The sequence below is a fragment of the Condylura cristata genome, unplaced genomic scaffold (assembly GCF_000260355.1).
Source record: "Condylura cristata isolate star-nosed mole 26May11 unplaced genomic scaffold, ConCri1.0 scaffold00007, whole genome shotgun sequence".
NCBI classification, from domain to species: Eukaryota; Metazoa; Chordata; class Mammalia; order Eulipotyphla; family Talpidae; genus Condylura; species Condylura cristata.
The window spans coordinates 42,423,400-42,444,543 of record NW_004567108.1 but is presented as its reverse complement, the minus strand read 5'-3'; the positions used below and the strand labels follow the sequence as shown (position 1 = coordinate 42,444,543).

The following is a 21,144-nucleotide window of genomic DNA, read 5'->3' as shown; positions in this document are numbered from 1 at the left end:
TGTGCGCGCGCTGCTAGCGGATTGGATCTGCTCCTACCCGTTTCAGCCAATCATGAAACTGTCTCGGTCTGCTGACGAATGGGCTGCGCCGCTGCCTTGGGATTGGTAGTCGAGTTCTGCGCGTCGCGCCTTTTCTGACGACTACGACAATATGGCGGCAGAAAGTGGAAGTGATGCACAACTGAGGAGAAGAAGGCGCGGGGATACAGAAGACCCAGAAAAAAATGAATTCAGCCAAAGAGAGCTGGCAGCGGCTCAAGAGAACGAAGAAGAGAATGAAGAGCGATGGGTTGGGCCATTACCTGTAGAGGCAACGTTGGCCAAGAAGAGAAAAGGTAGCAAACCACAGATAGGTACAGGGTGAATTCGAATGATCCATGCATTCTCTCAGCGAGAGATTGCAAGCCATACCCGAAAACATACGGTGTGTGACTGGGGATTTTGTGCTCCCGGAACTGAGTCTTATCACTTCTGTTAAAGCTGTACTTGCATATCTTTCCAAAATAGTGATTTGGGCTTAATATGGCGTCTTTTTAATGTTGTCCGACACTGCAAGTCATTGATTTGTTTAAATAGTACTAAAGCTAAATTACGTCTACACTTTGTTTGCCGTCTCTCATTTTATCCTTATAAGCAGCAATCTAAGGTTGAAATTTCTAACTCCGCTTAGCAGATGTGAGGGGATGGGGAAATCAATGCTTCTCTAATAAGGGTTTTGTTCAGGAATAGTGGCGTGTTGGTGCTGGCAGGAAGGCAGTGCCTATTTAGAATCGTAAAGCGTGGGTGAAGACACTGTCATTGATGATGTTTCTGGGAAAGTTACCTGGATCACACATTTTTCATTTAAAACCCGAGTTCTGACTGTGGAGTTATTTCCTTAGATACCGTGACGTTATGCATTTTGCCATTAACATGGATTAATGACAAGATTTTAATAAAATAAAAGGAATGGGAAAGGGGTAGGTTAAATCTTGACCTTAAATATTTATCAATCTCTCTACTTAAAATTCTTATACGATTTCTCATTATTTGCAAAAGTCCAAACAGGCCATTTCAGTTATAATATCTCCTTACCTCCCCAGCACATTTCCATTATTCTCTTTTCTAATCGCTTGTCATTCTTCTCAGTCTGCACCAGCCATATTAAACTTGAAAATGGACCACGGTCTCTTTTCCTCTAGATGCCTACACTGGGAATCATGGTGTCTCTACCTGGAATTCCCACAACCCTTCTTCGTTTGGTTAACTGTTGTTCAATCTTTAGCACTCAGCTTAACTATTACTCCTTCTGGAAATCTGTGACCTCCAGTTTGGATTGGGTTTGTCAAATCCATTGGTCATAATTGAGGTAATGTTTATCATTTTAAATTTACAAGTAGCCTTCGAGTTTTATCTGAATTCTGATAAGACTGTTATTTTACAAGTGGAATTACCTATTTTATTGTCAGGTTTTTCCTTTTAAGTATTCAGCAGCAACTGTCACTGCACTAGCTGAATTTTGCAGTTGTATACTTATGTAATTACCTGATTAATATTTCTCTCTGCTAAGACTGTAGTCATAGAGGAGCAAGAACATGCTATTTTTCTTCAATTCTTAGCATAGTGCCTTGCATATACCAGTATTCAGTAAGTCTAATTTATTTACTCAGCAAACTCAATTCATTTGTAGAATGAAGGACTATTACAGTGCTTATGCTCTTAATTTATGCTCTTACTTTACAATGATGTGTGTGTGTGTGTGTGTGTGTGTGTAGATAATGGGGGAGGGTGGGAAATCCAAAAATAATCAAATGCTGAAAGTGTTAGAGAAAGATCTTAAAAACTTAGTATAAATTAAAAACATGTAAGAAATGTTAGGAAAATAACATTACAGATTTTGTCTAAGTAGGTAGGGATTTGATAATATATTAACTTTCTAGAAATGGAATCATCATCCCATTAACATGTAACATTAAATATGTACATTTTAAGATGTTATGAGTGATTATATGGTACTACCTTTAATTAAACAAGAGCAAGGCCTATGTTAACTCTTCTTTATGTCCTTGTGCCCTGGAACTTTTTTGGGAAAGATCCAGAATTACAAGATGAAAAGATAAACGTGTGTACTGTTTTCTTAGGTAATAAAGTCCCAAGGTAGTCTAGGATTGGTATGGAAGCTCTTTTCAGCTTTCTGCCGTAACAACACTAATATGTAGTCCTCATTAGAATTACAGTGATGATGTCCTACTTTCAAGTATGGGATTGAGAAAGGGAAGACCACACCTTTTCAAGGAGACAGTTTCCACCTTTGATCTCATTTGTATGTGATCACACCTAACTGCTGAAGAGGGTGGGTGTCATCTTCTTATACCTGGATATCAATGTGTCCTGGAAGAAATTTGAGAAGCAGTCTACTAGATAATCTCTAGGACTTTCTCAGCTTTAAAAATCTAAGCATTTTGTCAGGTTCAACAGTTTCAAGCCCAGTATCATTGATTTTAGAAAGGAACAGTGCCTTAAAGGTAAATTGAGACATAATGACCACTGCTTCTTACTATATAATTTAAATTAGCACCAATAAGTGAATTTACATAATTAGAAAAATAGATGTGATTTTTTTTAGCTTAAAAAAACTTTTTTTTTTTAATAGAACCTTTGTATTAAGCCAGTTCTTAAATTCTGGGGACTGTTAAGCATCTATCTGATTTCTGAGAGAACCTGTCTGAAATAATAAAAGTTACAACTGACATCAAAGATACTGGATATTTTTATTACTCACTGAGGGAAATTAAAATCTGGAATACAATAAAAAATAAAATTTAGATCATTTTAAATTTAAAAAAATGCCAAATAGGTATTATGTTCCAGTTGTAAAAATAAATTTTACTTTTTTCTCAGTTCTAGAATTTGAAAGAGTCTATCTTGATAATCTCCCCAGTGCTTCCATGTATGAGCGCAGTTACATGCATAGAGATGTCATCACCCATGTGGTATGCACCAAGTAAGTTGTTAACACCTTTTAAAATTTTTTTCTGAATTTATTATTTTTAAAAATGCTTCAGTTGAGTGATTTTGTATAAGTAGCTTTAGGGTATTTTGGTTCTCTATTTAATTCTGTAAGTTCTATAATAGCTTAAGGGCCTACTTCTTCCCTCTATCATAGAAGAAATGCATTTCCTCAGATAGATCTCTGGAGTTTATACATTTGTCTTTTGGAGATAAATGCCAAAGAGGGATGCACCACCTGTCTTAAGCTTCTCAGAAGAAAAGTATAGTAGTTTTAAGATGAGAATAATTGGTAGCTGGCCTCTTTAGTACCATTGGAGCCAGTGATGAAAAACTAAGGCATCTTGGGGATATGACAGAACTTCAAAGTAGATGAATGAGAGAATTTGGAGGATAATAATAGTAGTAATCTCTCTTATTTGTTGAGCTTATAGTATGTCTAGGTACTGTGTGGAAGTTTTTATATAAATTACTTATCTTAGAAGCAATTTTATGAAGTAGTATATAATCTCCATTTTATAGAAAAGGAAACATGCTTAGAGATTTTTTCAGAAATAGGGCAAAATGGATACAGAGAAGCGGTTAGGAAGCTAGGTTAGAAATCTGAGATACCATGGCAACTTGGATGGTAATGGCAATGAGTATGGAAAGAAGTTGATGAATTACTTTGTTCTTTGGAGCAGTCTTTTTTTTATTGATGCATACAAAACTTGCGTACAGGCCAGAGTTGCAGGGGCAGTGACAGATTCACCAGAGACAGAGTGGGCAGCAGAATAGGCAAATCAACAAAGTGTACTGCTGAGGGAAGCTGCAGGCAGGTCAGAAGAGGTCTGCTGCACCATGTGGGTCACCTCCAGGACTAGGGATCAAACTCATGCTGAAGTGGCTTTAGCTTCTTAGTGCTGTGCTTTAACCCGCTGCACCACCAGGGCCTGGAACAGTCTATTTTTTATTTCTTGGAGATCATTTAAGATATGATTTTAATTAAATATCTTTATATTTAATTTATAGGATAATTCTGGCCAAATACTAGCACTTTTCCTGGCCCAAAGGTGCTGGTATATAAAGCAGCATACAGGACTAGCACTAGTTTTTTAGTAACTCAAGTTTTTTAGGCTAAAACAGTAGGGTCTAATAGCAATATTATAGGCTTTGGGGTAGACCATTCTGCTACTGAATGCCTCCACTCTCCAGCGAAGGATGTGGAACAAATTTCATATTTTAAGACTATTGTCTGATTTGTAAAATGATAAAAAATACCCACCCCAATAGAGTTGCTGTAAAATTACCTAAGGTAATACCTATAAAACAACTTACAAGTACTAGGTTTCACTGAATGGCCTTATGGAGGAGACTATTATACAGACATTTTTTATAGTCAAAATACCTTGAATAAGAAAAAAAGCAGACTTATGTTGAATTTTGTAGAAGTAGTATGTTAAGATATAATTATTTTGGGCCCTCCCTGATGGCGCAGCGGGTTAAAGCACAGCACAAAGAAGCTAAAGCCACTTCTGCATGAGTTCGATCCCCGCCTGCCCCGGGGAGATCCACATGGTGTGGCAGACCTCTACTGACCCGCCCACTGCTCCCCTCAGCAGTGTACTTCGTCGATCTGCCTGTTCTGTACCCCACTCTGTCTCTGGTGAATCCTCTCACCCTCCGCGTCTCTGGCTTGTACCCCAGTTCTGTATGAGTAAATAAATCTTTAAAAAAAAAAAAGATATAATTCTTTATAAACTTCTAAAAAATAGTACCTTTTCCTAGTTCTCTGAACAGACTGTGTAATGTTTAACTTTAGCACTAAAGAACCTAAAGATCTAGTGATTCCTAGTGAGTTTTTCTCTTTTTTTCTAATGTTAAATCCTAGCTTGGTCTGATCTCCTGTGATTAAAATTAGTACAGCTGCAGTTGCTTGGATATCCAGGAGGGAGCTTCAGATTTTACTAATCTACTATGAGAAGTCAAAAGATGCACAGTAAAAGATTGCTTTGAGGGTAGTGATTTATATATATGTTTTAGAAATTAACTTTTATAATTTTACACATGCAGGACAGATTTCATTATTACTGCCAGTCATGATGGACATGTTAAGTTCTGGAAAAAAATAGAAGAGGGCATTGAGTTTGTTAAACATTTTCGTAGTCACCTAGGTAAGAATTTCCTCTGTGTTTGTGTGGCTCTCTTTCAAATTATACCCATTAACATTTCTCTTAAAATGTTTTTTTTCTTTGATTTGCATTCCTTTATTTCATTGCTATTTACTAGAATATTTTTAATTTGATTTATTTAAATAGGAATTATTGAGAGTATTGCAGTTAGCTCTGAGGGAGCATTGTTCTGTTCTGTGGGTGATGATAAAGCAATGAAGGTGTTTGATGTAGTGAACTTTGACATGATCAATATGCTGAAGCTTGGGTGAGTATATCTTTTAACTTAGTGAAATAGTTTTAACCTATAACATTTCATTAACATTTCCAAACAGTATGTTACCATGCCATTAAAAAATACATCTTTGATTTTGTTGGAAAATTTGATATAATGAATCTTTAGTGTGATGCTACTTGGAGGCCTTTGATTTTGTCATTAATCACAACAAATATTTCCAAATAGCAAGGACTCATTATATCTGTTTAATACTATATAATAAATAAGTGAGAATCCATTTCTAATTTTCAGATACTTAGATTAACTTCCTTGCTTTCAGTGATATGTAATATGAGCTTATAAGGCTCAAACACTTTTCTGGAATTGAAGTTATATGTTGGTGATTTTAAACTTTGAAGTATATTAATAACCAAACTATGTGGTTAGACTATTCAGTAATGAGCTAATACTTTGTGTTAAGCTATCTTTTAAAGATCATGTAATGAATGTATAGCTATCTAATTTAATGTCACTTTGAAAGTTATAACACTGTCAGAAACAGTTTGGGTTCATTATCTGGGTCTAGTAAAACTGCCATAACAAAACACCACAGACTGGATTGCTTAAACCACAGAAATTTTCTCTCACAATTTTGCAGTTTGGAGAGTCCAAGTTCATGTTCCAGCAGGGTTTGATTTCTGGTTTCATGCTTCTGTCCTTGCTGGGGAGGTTTGAAGAGTAGGGAAAATGATCTCTCTTCCTCTTTTTACAAGGCCACTGGTTATGGGATCAGAGCCCCACCCTATGGCTTCATTTACCTTAATTCCTTAAAACTCTAATCTTCTGATACCTTCATTTTGGGTGTTAGGAGCCCATATATGAAATGATGGGAAGGGAACATAATTCAGTACTTTGCACACTTCTTTTGGAATTTCCTTGAAAATCAGTTTATGAGCCACAAAAAAAACATGAATCTCATTATTTACAGTCAAAAATTTCTTTTACTAAAAACAGAAACACTCATTGTTCATTTGTCCTATTGTCCAACTGTTTCCCCAGATCTTTTAGCTATTTTTAAAAATCAAATGTGCTCATACATGTTGAACCTTTGCTACCTTTAAGGAGTAATTTTTTAAGGCTTTGATAGAAATCCCAACAAAAGAGTCAGAGGTTTTGAGAATATGATCATTGCAATCAAGTATAATTTCTTCTTTGACAGTACAAACTTAGTATATTGTTTAAATTCTGTGCCAGTTCTTCTATACTTTGCTCATCAGGTAGCATGATTATTGCTTATAAAGATGAAGTTACTAATAATGAGCATGTGATAAGAATGTTCTGCTTTTGAACTAGTCACAACTAAAATATTTTGAACTTAAACATTTTGAAGAATGTATTTATAAAGTATATGTTGCTTACTAACATTTTAAAGCAAACTGAGGCAAAGACACAAATTTTAAGGCATGGATCATGAGATCTCCTTATCTACCCAAGAGTCTGCCATATATATAATTTTCATCATGTGGCTTGATGGATCCTCAGAAGTTATTGTTGTTGAATTCATGCTATCAGAAAGATTAAAACTAGTATTCTTAATTGTTTTCCCTGTTCAGTATCATTATGTGCTGCTATGGGCATGGAATCCAAAATTAGCTAAGTTACTTGAGAGAACATTTTTTGGTGGAAATGCTAGGAGAAATGCTTACTTGTCTTGACCTTACTTGACTTTTACTTGACCTTTCTTGACCTTTACTTGACTTTTCTCCCTCCCCAATTTTCTACTATTTTAGCTATTTTCCTGGACAGTGTGAATGGATCTATTGCCCAGGGGATGCCATATCGTCAGTTGCTGCTTCTGAGAAGAGTACAGGAAAAATTTTCATTTATGATGGCCGAGGAGATAATCAACCACTTCATATATTTGACAAACTTCATATATCACCTCTTACTCAGATACGTTTAAATCCAGTTTATAAAACAGTAGTGTCCTCTGATAAGTCTGGAATGATTGAATACTGGACTGGGCCACCTCATGAATACAAGTTCCCCAAAAATGTGAACTGGGAATATAAAACTGACACAGATTTATATGAATTTGCCAAGTGCAAGGCTTATCCAACCAGCATATGTTTTTCACCTGATGGGAAGAAGATAGCTACTATAGGTTCAGACAGAAAAGTTAGAATTTTCAGGTTTTTAACTGGAAAACTCATGAGAGTCTTTGATGAATCACTAAGTGTAAGTGCAATTTAATCAGATTTTATTTTGCTCAAAGATTTTATCTATCCAGTGGTTCTATAAATACTACAGTAGGTGGATTCAACTTTCATAGCAGTGCTTATTGTTGACAGTAACTTCCCAGCTTTTGGTAGTGACCAATTTACATTAGAATCCCTGCAGTAAGCACTTCAGAAATTCTGCCGCTCTTATTAGTGAAGCACATACTTGGTGGCAGCTACATTTAAGTGCAATTATTATCTGTCTTAAGTAATATGAATCCAGACAAATGTAAAGATGTTTGCTATCCAGATCATTTTCATGACTTGTTTTCTTATTGAAAGAAGGTAGCTTTCAACTATGCTTTTAAGAAAAGAAGGCAAAGAAGAAATTTTCTTTGTGATGTTATTACGTGATAGTAGCTATAGGTACTAGTTTCAACTTAAATATAATTTTAAAACTCTTCAACTTGGAGATCTTCAATATTCCTCAAGAACAGAAATATTCAAACTTAGTCTCTGGATAGAAATGTCTTAAACATACATACTCTGAGCTGTTCACTCTATTTTTTCATTGTTCTCTTCAACATTTGTTGGGATGATAGAACTGAGGTGTTAAGAGCAGAAGGAAAGCATTTACCCAAAAAGCCAAATGCCAGTCAGTTTAGTGGCAATTCTAGTGGCTACTTAGTGACTGGAATCTCAGAGTTCATGTTAACATGTGGATTTGAGAGCTTTCTAACAGTCTTAGTATGACAGACAAGAAATTGAACCATCTGGATGCTCTGTGTTATTTTAGTATTATCAGAATCACTGTATATAATCATGTAGTTGTATATCACAGAGTTTCTATTGTTAAGGCTAGAATACTGTGAAATACTTCAGACGTGCTTATAAGGTTGGGTTACCATTGCATATTATTTTTATGAGGGCAGATGGCCATCTGTAGACATTTAGCTTTGAAATTGAACCTTGTCTCTAGCAAAAATAATCAGGGGTATCCTTCACTGCATCACTCTTAGCTGTTCCAGCCAAATGTCTGTCTCAGAGGTTAGAGACAACATACCCCATTGATGTTTTTAAGTTCTATAAGCTTTTGCCTTATACTTGTGTACTAATACACTATCTCCTTTTGATTTTTAGGGTTGTGTATATTTCAGTATCTCAAAAAATGAGATTGCTAGTTAACATGGAAAATAAAAGTAGATGGACATAAGTAAACATAATGTCATCTGTAATGAAGAGCTATGTGAGAATTTTTCCTGTTTGATGCCCTAAATGTCTGGAGAACTCAGTATAGACATCATACCTTTGAGGAGACTTATAGTGTGATAATGCGTATTATTTAAGCAGGGCACTTATAAAAAAAATCACCCATCTTAAATCACATTTACTTAATGATTATCTAACTATTCTAACTGTAGTTAGAGTATTCTAAAGGTTTTCTGAAATACCATGAAGTTGTTAGTAAGTTAGTGAAATTATACAAAGTTCATTCATTCATTCAGCAAAACTGTGCTTGTTAAGTATCATATCCATGACAATTGCATAAGGACTTCATAGTCTGTAACTGCATTGTTCAATATAGTACCCATAGTAGTCAGACACCTGTGACTACTGAGTAACTGGTATGCGGCTAGTCCAAATTGAGGTGGGCTGAAACACCCACAGTATTGCAGAGAATATAAGAAAAAAAGGTAGCAGTTATAGTGTCTAAAAGAAAGCAGTTATGTTAGTTGATCGGTTTTTTTTTTCTTCATTAGAAGAACAAGACAATATAAAGTGCTATTCTTATGATTGAACTTAATGTCTCTTTTATTTCCTGCTTACAGTGTTTAGAATCCTCCTTAAGATATATATGTATAGATATGTCTCTATATCTATACATATATAGATATACTTTATATATGTAAACAGTGGCTCTTACTGTGTATTCTGCTTCTACTTAAAGTCTCATTCCCTTCATTACATAGCTTTTCATTAATGAATGGTTTGTTTCTAGATGTTTACTGAACTGCAGCAGATGAGGCAACAGCTACCAGACATGGAATTTGGCCGACGAATGGCTGTAGAACGTGAGTTGGAGAAAGTGGATGCAGTAAGATTAATTAATATAGTTTTTGATGAAACTGGACACTTCGTGTTATATGGAACAATGTTGGGCATTAAAGTTATAAATGTGGAAACAAACCGGTAAGCATTATTACGATGTATGTATATAAGCTTTATCATGATGTATGTTTTTAAAAAATGCATTTCCCTCCTTTTGGGAAACAATGGGAGTTTTGTTTGTTCCAAGACAAATGGAAATATCCCAAATGTCTAAACTTAACCAAATGTTTTGACTGGATTTTTCTGAGGTCTTTGGTTGTTTATAATCTTATGTAAAAAGTTTCCACTCATGTTTGTAAAAGAAAGGGAAAGAAGATATGCATAGTTTCAAGTTTTTTTTTTTTTAACAAGTTTCAGTCTGTCTTTTGCTTATTGATTTAAATTAGACTAGTTCATGTTAAATGTTGCCAAATATTTTAACCACAGAATTCAGCATTACATCCTGCTAGACATAAAATCAGATGTTAAAATGCATGAAACCACAATAAGCCTTTTGTGCAAACAGTCCTTTTGGTCTTAGTACAAAATAGCTACAATCAGATACTATCACTGAATATAAATGAATAAAACTTAAAATATATTTTAAGGAGGAAAAATCTATGCTATACATTCCTATATATAAACAAATTTATTTTGTAGTTCTTGGCAAACCACAATCTGAAGACTAAAGATTAAAATAATAGGGGTAGATTAAAACTGTCTGATTAAATGATTGTACTTTTTAACCTGAAAATTGTAGCTACCTACTGATTTAAGGGGATAGAGAATCTTTCATTACTCTGAAGAAAGATAAACATTATTTATTCCTAGATTTTCTCTTTAAAGTTGTGTGAAACACTTTGTTCTATTGTTTAGAGCATTTTTGTATGTATTTTTATTGTACGAAACGTTGTGTTTTAGGTGTGTGCGGATCTTAGGCAAACAGGAAAATATTAGAGTGATGCAACTGGCTTTGTTCCAGGGTATAGCCAAGAAACACCGTGCTGCAACTACAATAGAAATGAAAGCTTCTGAAAACCCTGTTCTTCAGAATATTCTACCTGACCCTACGATAGTCTGTACATCTTTCAAAAAAAACCGGTTTTATATGGTAGGTAGAAGTCCTAGGCGGTAGGCTTTAATGTTTATTCCACTTTGGTTGTTTTATTTTCTTAGCTTGTGCTTCAACTAAAGGGAATGTTGGCAATAACAGCAGATTTTCTAAACAACCAGAATACCATCTTACAACATTAATATAAAAATTTAACTAGGACTAGATTTTAAGTATTTCTGTATTATTTTCCATCCTACTTTGAAAAATTTTCAACCTGGCATCTATAACTATTTGTGTTGTCTAAGATGATAGGAAGTAAGTGGTTATGGTAAAAATTGCATCCAAAAGTTTTTGCTATGGGGTTTTTAAAATTCTTGTTTTTATTATTTTTTAACTTTATTCTTGAACATAATTTATTTCCCCTAAACTTACAGTTTGCATCTCTAAACCTAACTCTTTTAACATTTGAATCCATTTAATGGTTCTCTTTGGAATTATATATTCCTGACATTTATTTTTTTCTGGAAAACTAAAAGTACTTGGCACATTAACTAAGATTGGGCTCAAAATCAATCTAGTAACCTACCTAAAAGTAGCACCATCCTAACTGTTCAATCATAAAAATTCTTTGCTTTTGGATTCTGTCCTCTATACTCTACTGAGTTTCTGAGATCTAAATGCGATTATTTCTCTACTTAAAAGCCCTTAATGATTTCCCTTCTATATGCTTTAGCTAGTCCTCCTAGCTTTAGCATCCATTAATTTTGCTTACTTCTTTTTTTAATATCCATTATCATTTTATTCTTTTTTTAATATAATAGTTTATTTTTACATCATTTTGTACATTTCTTTTTCGTCTCAATTGTAAACCCTGTGGGTTTCCCATCACTGAGTCACCTATGTGCCATCACCATAGTCCCGTGCACTTCCTTCCCCCACCCTGTTTTTGCTTTGGGGTTTTTGATCCCATTCTAAACTCCACCCCCACAAAATGCCTCTGGTATATGGCTGTTCATTATTCTTATTATTTTCTCGCCTGGTCCATTGTACTCCTGCTATGAGCAAAACCATCCGGTATTTTTCTTTTTCTTTCTGGCTTATCTCATTATAATTTTGCTTACTTCTTTCATTAACCATCATAACTTGATTTCATTTGATTGTGGGTGTCTTTTACTCTAGCTGTTGCACAGTCTGTTTCTTTTGTCAGCTATACACCTCTTCCCAGGATCTATTCATTTTTGTATCTTAATTGAAAACATCCTCTTCTCCACAATTCAGGTGTGCCTCCTTATTTTGTGTCACACTTTTTGGAATAATTTACTGATTTTAGAGGGGAAGAGTTAGGAGTCTCTAGTAACCATCATCTCTTCCTCAAGATGATATTAAGCCCATACACATTTTCTTCACTATTAAGTCTACAGTTAAGTAGTGTTTACACTGTCTGTGTACCTAATTATAGTACATATTCATGTGATGTGATGGCTATGTTGCTATTAAGGTTACCATCATTTAATAAATATATGAAACAACGTTTCTCTGTCCCAATCAAATACTTACCTAAAATGGGTTTATTCATTTGAGTTTTTTGCTTATAACTTTAAAGATAATTTTGAAAAGTTTATTAATATATTGAGAGTTATTTTTCTTACTTGTAATTTAAATTTATAAAGGTAAAAATCAGTGATAAAAGAATTCTTAATGATCACTGAAAACACAGCTGCTAATTTTCTAGCCACTTAAATACTTTAACAAATTATGTCCCTTACCCCCAGTTTACTTTTAAAATATATATTTTTTAAAAGATTTATTTATTTATTCACACAGAACTGGGGTACAGGCCAGAGATGAGGAGGGTGAGAGGATTCACCAGAGACAGAGTGGGGAGCAGAACAGGCAGATCAATGAAGTACACTGCTGAGGGGAGCAGCGGGCGGGCCAGGAGAGGTCTGCCACGCCATGTGGATCTCCTCCAGGACAGGCGGGGATCGAACTCATGCAGAATGGGCTTAAGTTTCTTAGTGCTGCGCTTTAACCCACTGCGCCACCAGGGAGGGCCCCCCCCCACCCCAGTTTACTTTTATATTGATTAAATCTGATGTTCCTTGTAAGTTTTGAAGAAACAGAAAATTAGTTACTCATAGCTCTTTACAGCTTACATTTTTATGAATAATCTGTTTTATTAAATGTGTGTTTTCTTAAGCAAAGTTAAAATGTTATACATATTTATGAAGTGTGTCCCTTTATAAAAATCCAGCATCACAAAATAAAATTTTACAAAACTGGAACTTAGTAGTAGTTCCTTCCATATGTGAATTAAAATTTATGTAAGTAATCAATACAATGGACATGTCACTTCTTTGAAAACTAAAGAGTAAGAAGTTAAGGCAGTAATTTTCTAGTTTGGTTGTTTCTCTATCTGGAATCTATCCAAGTGTATTAGGGATGACATTAGGAAAGACAGGGCCTAATACACTAGCTTTACTTTTCTGGGATTCAGTTGATAGCAGGTAAAGAGCTTTAAAGCATGGAGAAGATTTCTACTTACTGTCAGATAAGAAATAACTTGTGAAATCATATTTTTATTAACAGCTGAAATGTTGTTTTTAATGTTTTTCTCTTCTTACTATTCCCTGAGGATCCTGAGATTTCTGCTACTTCACTGAAAATGTGCACTTTCTCCCAGCCTTTTGGGTTTAAGTAGATGACTTGGAATTATGCAAAAATAAATACATATATAGATCCATCACTGATTAATCTTTGAATCCTCATCTTACCTAGCACTAGGTCCTGCTCATAACAATTATTAATATAATCTTTAAGACAGGTACCATGTTGAGCTATGTAGTGTTATCCACATTTGTGAATGAGGAAATGGAAAAAATGAATTTACTTCCCCAAAGTCACATAGCTGGTAAATGGCAGGGTGTGAATTCAACCCAAGTAATCCACATAGTGAAACACAAAAGGTGGCAAGCAAGAACATGATAAATGACAGAAATATAGAGCTACTTCATAGCCATTTTCTATCTGGTAGGAATTAAATCCTACTGGCAAAATCACACATCTTCATTTTATGAACAGTTTTCATATTAAGACAAATGTAAATATTATTTATTATACATATCTTGTGACAGATGTGATTCCTGAAATAAGGCTTCATTCAGATGTGCATTCTTTTCTCATATCAATAAAAGTGAAGTTTTCCATGCATAAATTTTAACCAGATGAATATTTAATTCATTATTCTTTTCCTCAAGTTTACTAAACGAGAACCAGAAGATACAAAAAGTGCGGATTCTGACCGAGATGTTTTCAATGAAAAGCCGTCTAAAGAAGAAGTCATGGCAGCTACTCAAGCTGAAGGACCTAAGCGAGTTTCAGATAGTGCCATTATCCACACAAGCATGGGAGATATTCACATCAAACTTTTTCCTGTTGAGTATGTACTGCTTTTGTTTTCTTAAACACCACATGAATGTGTATATTTAAAGAAACTCTATACAAGTTTTAAATTCTTGTTATTTTGACTTAAGAAATTTTGAAGATTTATAACATATTTGAAAGTACATATATCCTGAGCTTTCTAATATCTTATGCTAGAAAATGGGAAAATTTTAATGCACATTTAAGTAAATAAGATATGTTATAAGATAAAATGTATTGGTTATGAAAGTGCTAAATATAAAATGAGAGAAATACATGTATATTACTATTAGCATTATCTGCACATCCCAACTACAAGTTTTGAATTTTACATGACCTATAATTAGCTGTCCTCTCAAAGCAAACCTTAAAAGAAAGATTTTTCTTTTCCCGACATTTTCTAGAAACTAACTTCCTCTTCTCTAATCCCAATAGCTATATTTTTAAAAATGAGTTTCAACCAAAAAAATAAAGCTTTCCGTTTAAAAAAAGCAGGAAAAAATATCTGGACAGCTTAAAAGTTTGCAAAAGGAATGTGCAATATACCAAATGTAATGGAATATCTCAAATATTCTTAATGCAAAAGGTGTGTCTTTCATCACACCTTTACTTAAAAATATTTACATTGAACATGAGTATTATTATATCACACATCAGTACTGAGCAAAGAGCTAGTACCAGACTTCTGAGCTGTTATATCAAGCATTCATAATCCATGCACCAATGAAGCCTGTTATATTCCGTGTAAGATTCTCCTGGCTCTTCATTCTATTCTCAGTTCTAAGAGCTATTATATGATTAAGGACCATGTTAAATAACCTCAGGAAATTAGTTAATATTATTTAGGAAGTCTACACTATGAGTATTTAAAGTTGATTAAATTTAGGAGACGTTTATTTATGTGTGTAGTACTTGGTCAGGAATGTGTATCATGACATTTTTTTAATTAAAAAAATTCATTTCCCGGAATTTAAAAAAATACTTAGTTGAAGAACTAGTGTATAAGCCAGAGTTGAGGGGATAAGAAGATTCACCAGAGGGTGTGGAGAGCAGAACAGAGATTCACTGAAATACCTCGCTGAAGGGAGCAGCAGGCGAGACAGGAGAGAGATGCAGTGCCATTATGTGGGCTAACTCCCTGACCGGGGATCAGACTCGACCTATAGCAGTGAGAGTGCTGAGACTTTACCCCTAGACCACCACAGCGGCCCCTTTTTCTGGGAACTTAACTCACTATATATAGTAACTATATCTAATCTATAGGTACTACATTGGTGTAATTTTTTAAATTGATAACTGACTTTGAAATCTATACACTGTCAAGCTCTTGGGTAGTAAGCAATTTTGATCTAAAAATATTACATTAAGCAAGAATATACCACTTTATATCTTCTTTTCAACTCTTGCTTGTCCTAGAGACTAGAAGTTATTTTAAAAAAAGACTGGCCTTCTAACACATTCAGAAGATACTGAAAACACATTAGGAAGCAGAACTGCAAAAACTGTCCTCAGATGTACTGAACTATCCTGAGATGTACTGGATAGATTCATATTTTTTTTTTTAAAAGATTTATTTATTTGTGCATACAGAACTGGGGTACAGGCCAGAGACGCGGAGGGTGAGAGGATTCACCAGAGACAGAGTGGGGAGCAGAACAGGCAGATCGATGAAGTATACTGCTGAGGGGAGCAGTGGGCGGGTCAGGAGAGGTCTGCCACACCATGTGGTCACCTCCCAGGCAGGTGGGAATCAAACTCATGCGGAAGCGGCTTTAGATTCTCAGTGCTGTGCTTTAACCCGCTGCGCCACCAGGGAGGGCCAGATTCATATTTTTAACATGTCTTACTAGGTGTCCTAAGACAGTGGAAAACTTCTGTGTTCACAGCAGAAATGGTTATTATAATGGACATACATTCCACCGTATAATTAAGGTGAGTTATGCAAATTTTATGATGTAAGGAATGTTATTACATAACAAGCAGTTTATATTTAAGGAATCTTATTCTCTCATACTTATCAGTTTGTTAGAAAGGAATAGGAAAAATGGACCTCTGGAAGCCAAAAGAAGAATGGATGGTCAATGAATTCAGATCTAGAATCAAGGACAGGAATAGTAGCGAAACACTGCAGCAATATTTTGCCAGCAGCTAAAGCAAAGGGTAAGACAATAGTAAAGGTTATGCTAAGATCAATACCTCAGATGACCTATTACTAATGGCTAGACAATAAGTATAGAAAATAATATATTTTCTAAAATATTTATTTATTTATGCACACAGAACTGGAGTACAGGCCAGAGGTGCAGGGACAGTGAAAGGATTCACCAGAGACAGAATGGGGAGCAGAACAGGCAGATTGATGAAGCAAGCAGCGGATGAAGCAAGTTAGGATGCTGTAAAATGATGGGTTAGTGATATAGTTCATGACAGGAGGAAAAATTAGATGGCAAGTTTCTGAAGGAAATCTTTAAATGACTCATCAGGAAATCCAGAGTGTTGAGGGAAAGGAAGATGTGTGGGGCAATTATATAAGACCCAATATACTACATAGATCCTGAGACATATTAGGTAGCTTTAGTTAAATTATTAGGAAAGGTACTACAGGTGTATAAATAAAGGAGAAGACATTTGCATTTTTGTTTCAATCACTTACAGTAGTATTTGAGCAATGGAAATACATAACCCAAATCACATAAATTAAGTACCTAGTAAAGTCACTTTATAAAGTGACTTAATGTTAATTTTTTTTTCTTCTTTTTTTTTTAAGATTTATTTATTCGTACAGAATTGGGGTACAGGTCAGAGATGCGGAGGGTGAGAGGCTTCACCAGAGACTGAGTGGGGTACAGAACAGGCAGATCAACGAAGTACACTGCCGAGAGGAGCAGCAGGCGGGTCAGGAGAGGTCTGCCTCGCCATGTGGATCTCCTCCGGGGCAGGCAGGGATCAAACTCATGCGGAAGTGACTTAAGCGTCTTTGTGCTGTGCTTTAACCCACTGCGCCACCAGGGAGGGCCCTAATGTTAATTTTTTTAATATAAACAACTTTAATGTAGATAAGCCTCTAAAACATGTCTAAAAAGGGCAATGTAATTTTTTTTTTCTGTATTTTCTATCTACTAAGGGCTTCATGATTCAGACAGGAGATCCAACAGGTACTGGTATGGGAGGAGAAAGCATATGGGGAGGAGAATTCGAAGATGAATTTCATTCAACATTACGTCATGACAGACCGTATACACTCAGCATGGCCAATGCTGGATCAAATACTAATGGGTCCCAGTTTTTCATAACAGTCGTCCCAACGGTAAGTCAGATAGCACAATCTATGAGTCAGAGGTTTGTAAGTTACAGTCTAAAAAAATGAATTCAATGGAAGAAATAACTGCATTATTGTCTACCATTATACCTTCCAGGATAAAAAATGAAAACAACTTAGAGAAGAAAAATGTAAAATTATGAGAGTTTTCTTAGTAAAACAATCTTCTATCATTCAAACATTTAAGTCATCTTTGCCATACTAATTGTATAAAACAAAACAACTTACTGCCTTTGGCGTGTTTTGTTATCTTTGGAGTAGACAGAGGAGAGTATATGAACTCTCAATTTTATGACATTTATGCCACATTTTATATCTCTGAAATTAGAATGCAACCCAGAATCAATAGCATCTTAGACTTGATGAAATATGGTTTTAAGAATTTCTAGCAGTACAAATTTATAAAACTACATACTTTTTGGAACTAAGCACTAATCAGTGAAGGAAAACATTTACAACTGTCTACTCAAAGTAGTTCTTGTATGACTACATCGAGTTTAATAATAGTGAAATATGATGATTTGTCAAAGGTCAGGTAAGTAGCAGAGCCAGCATTTAAACTCCCATCTCTCTAATGCCAAAAAAAAATGTTGCTTAACTATTCCAAACTGCCTCTTAATTGTGCAAGTAGGATTCCAGCAAAGAATTTTTAAAGCTTTACTAATAATTCTTTAAACCATGTAAGGAAACACAACTATAGCAAAAATCTTCCAGCTCCCTTTGCTTTCAAAGATGAAGATATTTAAGTATCATGCTTACATTTTTTATATTTTTTCCACATGAACAAGGAAATTACTCTTAAAACTAAGTGAAATTATACATTTTTTAAAAATTGTATTTAAAAAGCATAAACTTAAATTATTTTTAATTTGTTCACTCTAGAAGGTGTCATTTAAGAAATTTAGGTTTACCAAGATTTTCCATTTGTCCTTCAACATAGCCTTGGCTTGATAATAAGCATACAGTATTTGGACGAGTGACTAAAGGAATGGAAGTTGTACAGAGAATCTCCAACGTCAAAGTCAATCCCAAAACAGATAAGCCCTATGAGGATGTCAGCATCATAAATATTACTGTCAAGTAAAGTAAGAATTGTTCCATTGTATGTGTAAGTAAAAAATATACATGTTAACCTAGGATTATTTTATATTAGGAAACTCTTAAGAATTGTTGAACATACAAATTATGTTTCAAGGATATTATTATATTTTTTAAATTTTCATTAAAGGTCATTTGTTTTAATTCTGCTTAAAGTTTTTTTAGTGTTCTGATCTTAGGTGAGATCAGGTAAACAACACTCCTCATACAAAAGTTTGCCTTAAGACTTAAAACTATATTAAGTATGAGTGGTATACATTTGTTCCCTAGTTCTTTACAAACATACCCTTTTTTAAAGATTTATTTATACATACAGAATTGGGGTGCAGGCCAGAGGTGTAGGGGCAGTGAGAAGATTCACCAGAGACAGAGTGGGGAGCAGAACAAGCAGATTGGTGAGGTGTACTGCTGAGAGGAGCAGCGGGTGGGCCAGGAGAGGTCTACTTCACTGTGGGGATCACCTCTGGGACTGGGGATCAATCAAACTTGCACTGAAGCGACAGCGGTTTGCTTGCAGTGCTGCCTTTTAAAATCCATTGCACCACAAGGGAAGGCCCCATAGTTCTGTCTTTTGATTATTGTTAAGTGGTAGGTATATCTTATTTAAATAAATAGGATGACTTTTTTCAGTGTTAATTATGAAATATTCTTTGGAATATAAGAATTGAACAAGTGAATACCTGAGCTCTTGGTTTTATGGACTGATTCATTTACTGTTTTCACATTCTTTCCCCACTGTAGCTAAGCAATTTTTCTGTCCTCAAGCAACAGTGTTTCTTTTCTAAACTTACTAAGTAGATTATCTAGATAGTCATGTATTGCATAAAATTTTAATATCTATTAATATGAGCAATTAGAGCAATAAAAAAATGAGTCCAAAGTCCTGTATTCATTCCTTTACTTACCCTGACAATTTACTGTGTAACTGTTAAGAAATATCATTTCTAGTTTCCAGACATACTCTTGTAATATACAAATATAAAATCAGTATTATATACCTGAAACTTAATACAGGTCTATATGAAATCACCTCAGTCTTTAGGCAAGCAAAAAAAATAACATACAAGCCCTCTCAGAAAGAACATGTTCAACAGACTTCTTTATTAGGGAGTTTGTGTTCCTATACTTTAAATTCCAGGCTTACACTCTTCTACTGATAAGCAGGATTACTTTTTTTTAGTAATTTTGCACCACAAACTTTGTGAGATGGGAAAACATGCCAAATTGTGCTTTTTAGAAGTAGAACTTGGACTTAAAAATACTTTTTGGGCCTTCCCTGGTGGCGCAGCAGGTTAAAGCACTGCACTGAGTTCGACTTCCGCATTAGTTCGATTCCCGCTAGCCCCCGAGGTGACCACATGGCGTGGCAGACCTCTCCTGGCCTGCCCGCTGCTCCCCTCAGCAGTGTACTTCGTAGATCTGCCTGTTCTGCTCCCCACTCTGTCTCTGGTGAAGCCTCTCACCGCCCCTGAGCCTCTGGGCTGTATGTACCCAGACCCAGTTCTGTATGTACAAATAAAATAAATCTTTAAAAATAAAATACTTTTCGCACCCTCCCTGGTGGCTCAATGAGTTAAGGCACAGCACTGAAGCTATCCACAGACACTGCAGCACCAGTTTGATCCCCAGCCTGGGAGGTGACCCACATAGCGTGGCAGACCTCTCCTGACCCACCTGCTGCTCCACTCAGCAATGTATTTGAGTCATGCTACCTGTTCTGCTCCCCACTGTCTCTGGTGAATCTGCTCACCCTCTGCACCTCTGGCCTGCACCCCAGTTCTTGTATGCATTAAAAAAAAAGAAACTTTTCACTGTGATATTTTCTTCTTAATTTCCAGTATTTAGAATTACCTAGTGATGTATGTATTCTTTCTTGAAACAAATTCATAAATTTTGGTAATACTGCCACCAAGTGGTAGTGAAGATGTATTCCCCCCTCAGAATTATTTTACTTTGAGTGATAGATAAACATAGTTGATTAGTGAATTTTTTCATTCTATACAGCAAATTTTCTCTCTGTGAACATAAAATTTACTATCTGCCTGATGACTTTTTTAAAGCACATTTTTATAATATTAGCAAGATACCATCTGGTATTTATTGGTTGGTTAGTCCTTTTCATTCATTATTCCTTTAAAAATACAAGATACCATCTGGTATTTATTGATTAGTCCTTTTCATTCATTATTCCTTTAAAATATGTTCTTTCATATTACTGCTTTACAAATTGAGAATTATCACCATGTCACATTTAAAAAGCCTTACATACACAAAAGTTTTTCAAGCCATTTTTTGAAATGCTTTTTGAAAATGCTACTTTCTTACATGAAACAAGGTTACATTTAAAATTTTAAAATCAATTGTTTTACTTTATTCAATGCAAAATTTTAACTCGCCTTTCAAAGCAGGTATTTATATGTGACTAGTGTTGTAAGTACAGAATAAGTTATTTTTTTAATCTAATAAAGCTATGTCTCAAATTTGACATGTAAGTCAATCCCTATACCATTTATTCTTTTAGCCACAACAAACATAGCCTTTAAAACTGATTATTAGTGACAGAGATAGTTTAAAAAACACAATTTATA

General features: G+C 34.9%; 1 protein-coding gene across 5 annotated transcripts in view; it reads left to right on the top strand.

Annotated features, from left to right (window-relative positions):
- Window positions 1-21,144, top strand: part of PPWD1 (peptidylprolyl isomerase domain and WD repeat containing 1) — a 35,712-nt gene that overhangs the window by 6,905 nt on the left and 7,663 nt on the right. Inside the window, exons 1-12 of one of the 5 annotated variants that reach the window (XM_012721854.1) lie at window positions 152-335; window positions 2,881-2,983; window positions 5,041-5,141; window positions 5,286-5,406; window positions 7,146-7,593; window positions 9,574-9,764; window positions 10,584-10,773; window positions 13,974-14,155; window positions 15,990-16,071; window positions 17,264-17,446; window positions 18,399-18,543; window positions 19,845-19,856. In XM_012721854.1, coding sequence (XP_012577308.1) covers window positions 152-335; window positions 2,881-2,983; window positions 5,041-5,141; window positions 5,286-5,406; window positions 7,146-7,593; window positions 9,574-9,764; window positions 10,584-10,773; window positions 13,974-14,155; window positions 15,990-16,071; window positions 17,264-17,446; window positions 18,399-18,542 — 1,929 coding nt within the window. In that variant the 3' untranslated portion in view covers window position 18,543; window positions 19,845-19,856. Of the gene's footprint in view, window positions 1-83; window positions 336-2,880; window positions 2,984-5,040; window positions 5,142-5,285; window positions 5,407-7,145; window positions 7,594-9,573; window positions 9,765-10,583; window positions 10,774-13,973; window positions 14,156-15,989; window positions 16,072-17,263; window positions 17,447-18,398; window positions 18,891-19,844; window positions 19,857-21,144 lie in introns of those variants that run through there. The other 4 variants (XM_004678264.1, XM_012721853.1, XM_012721856.1 and 1 more) reach the window with 4 other exon arrangements.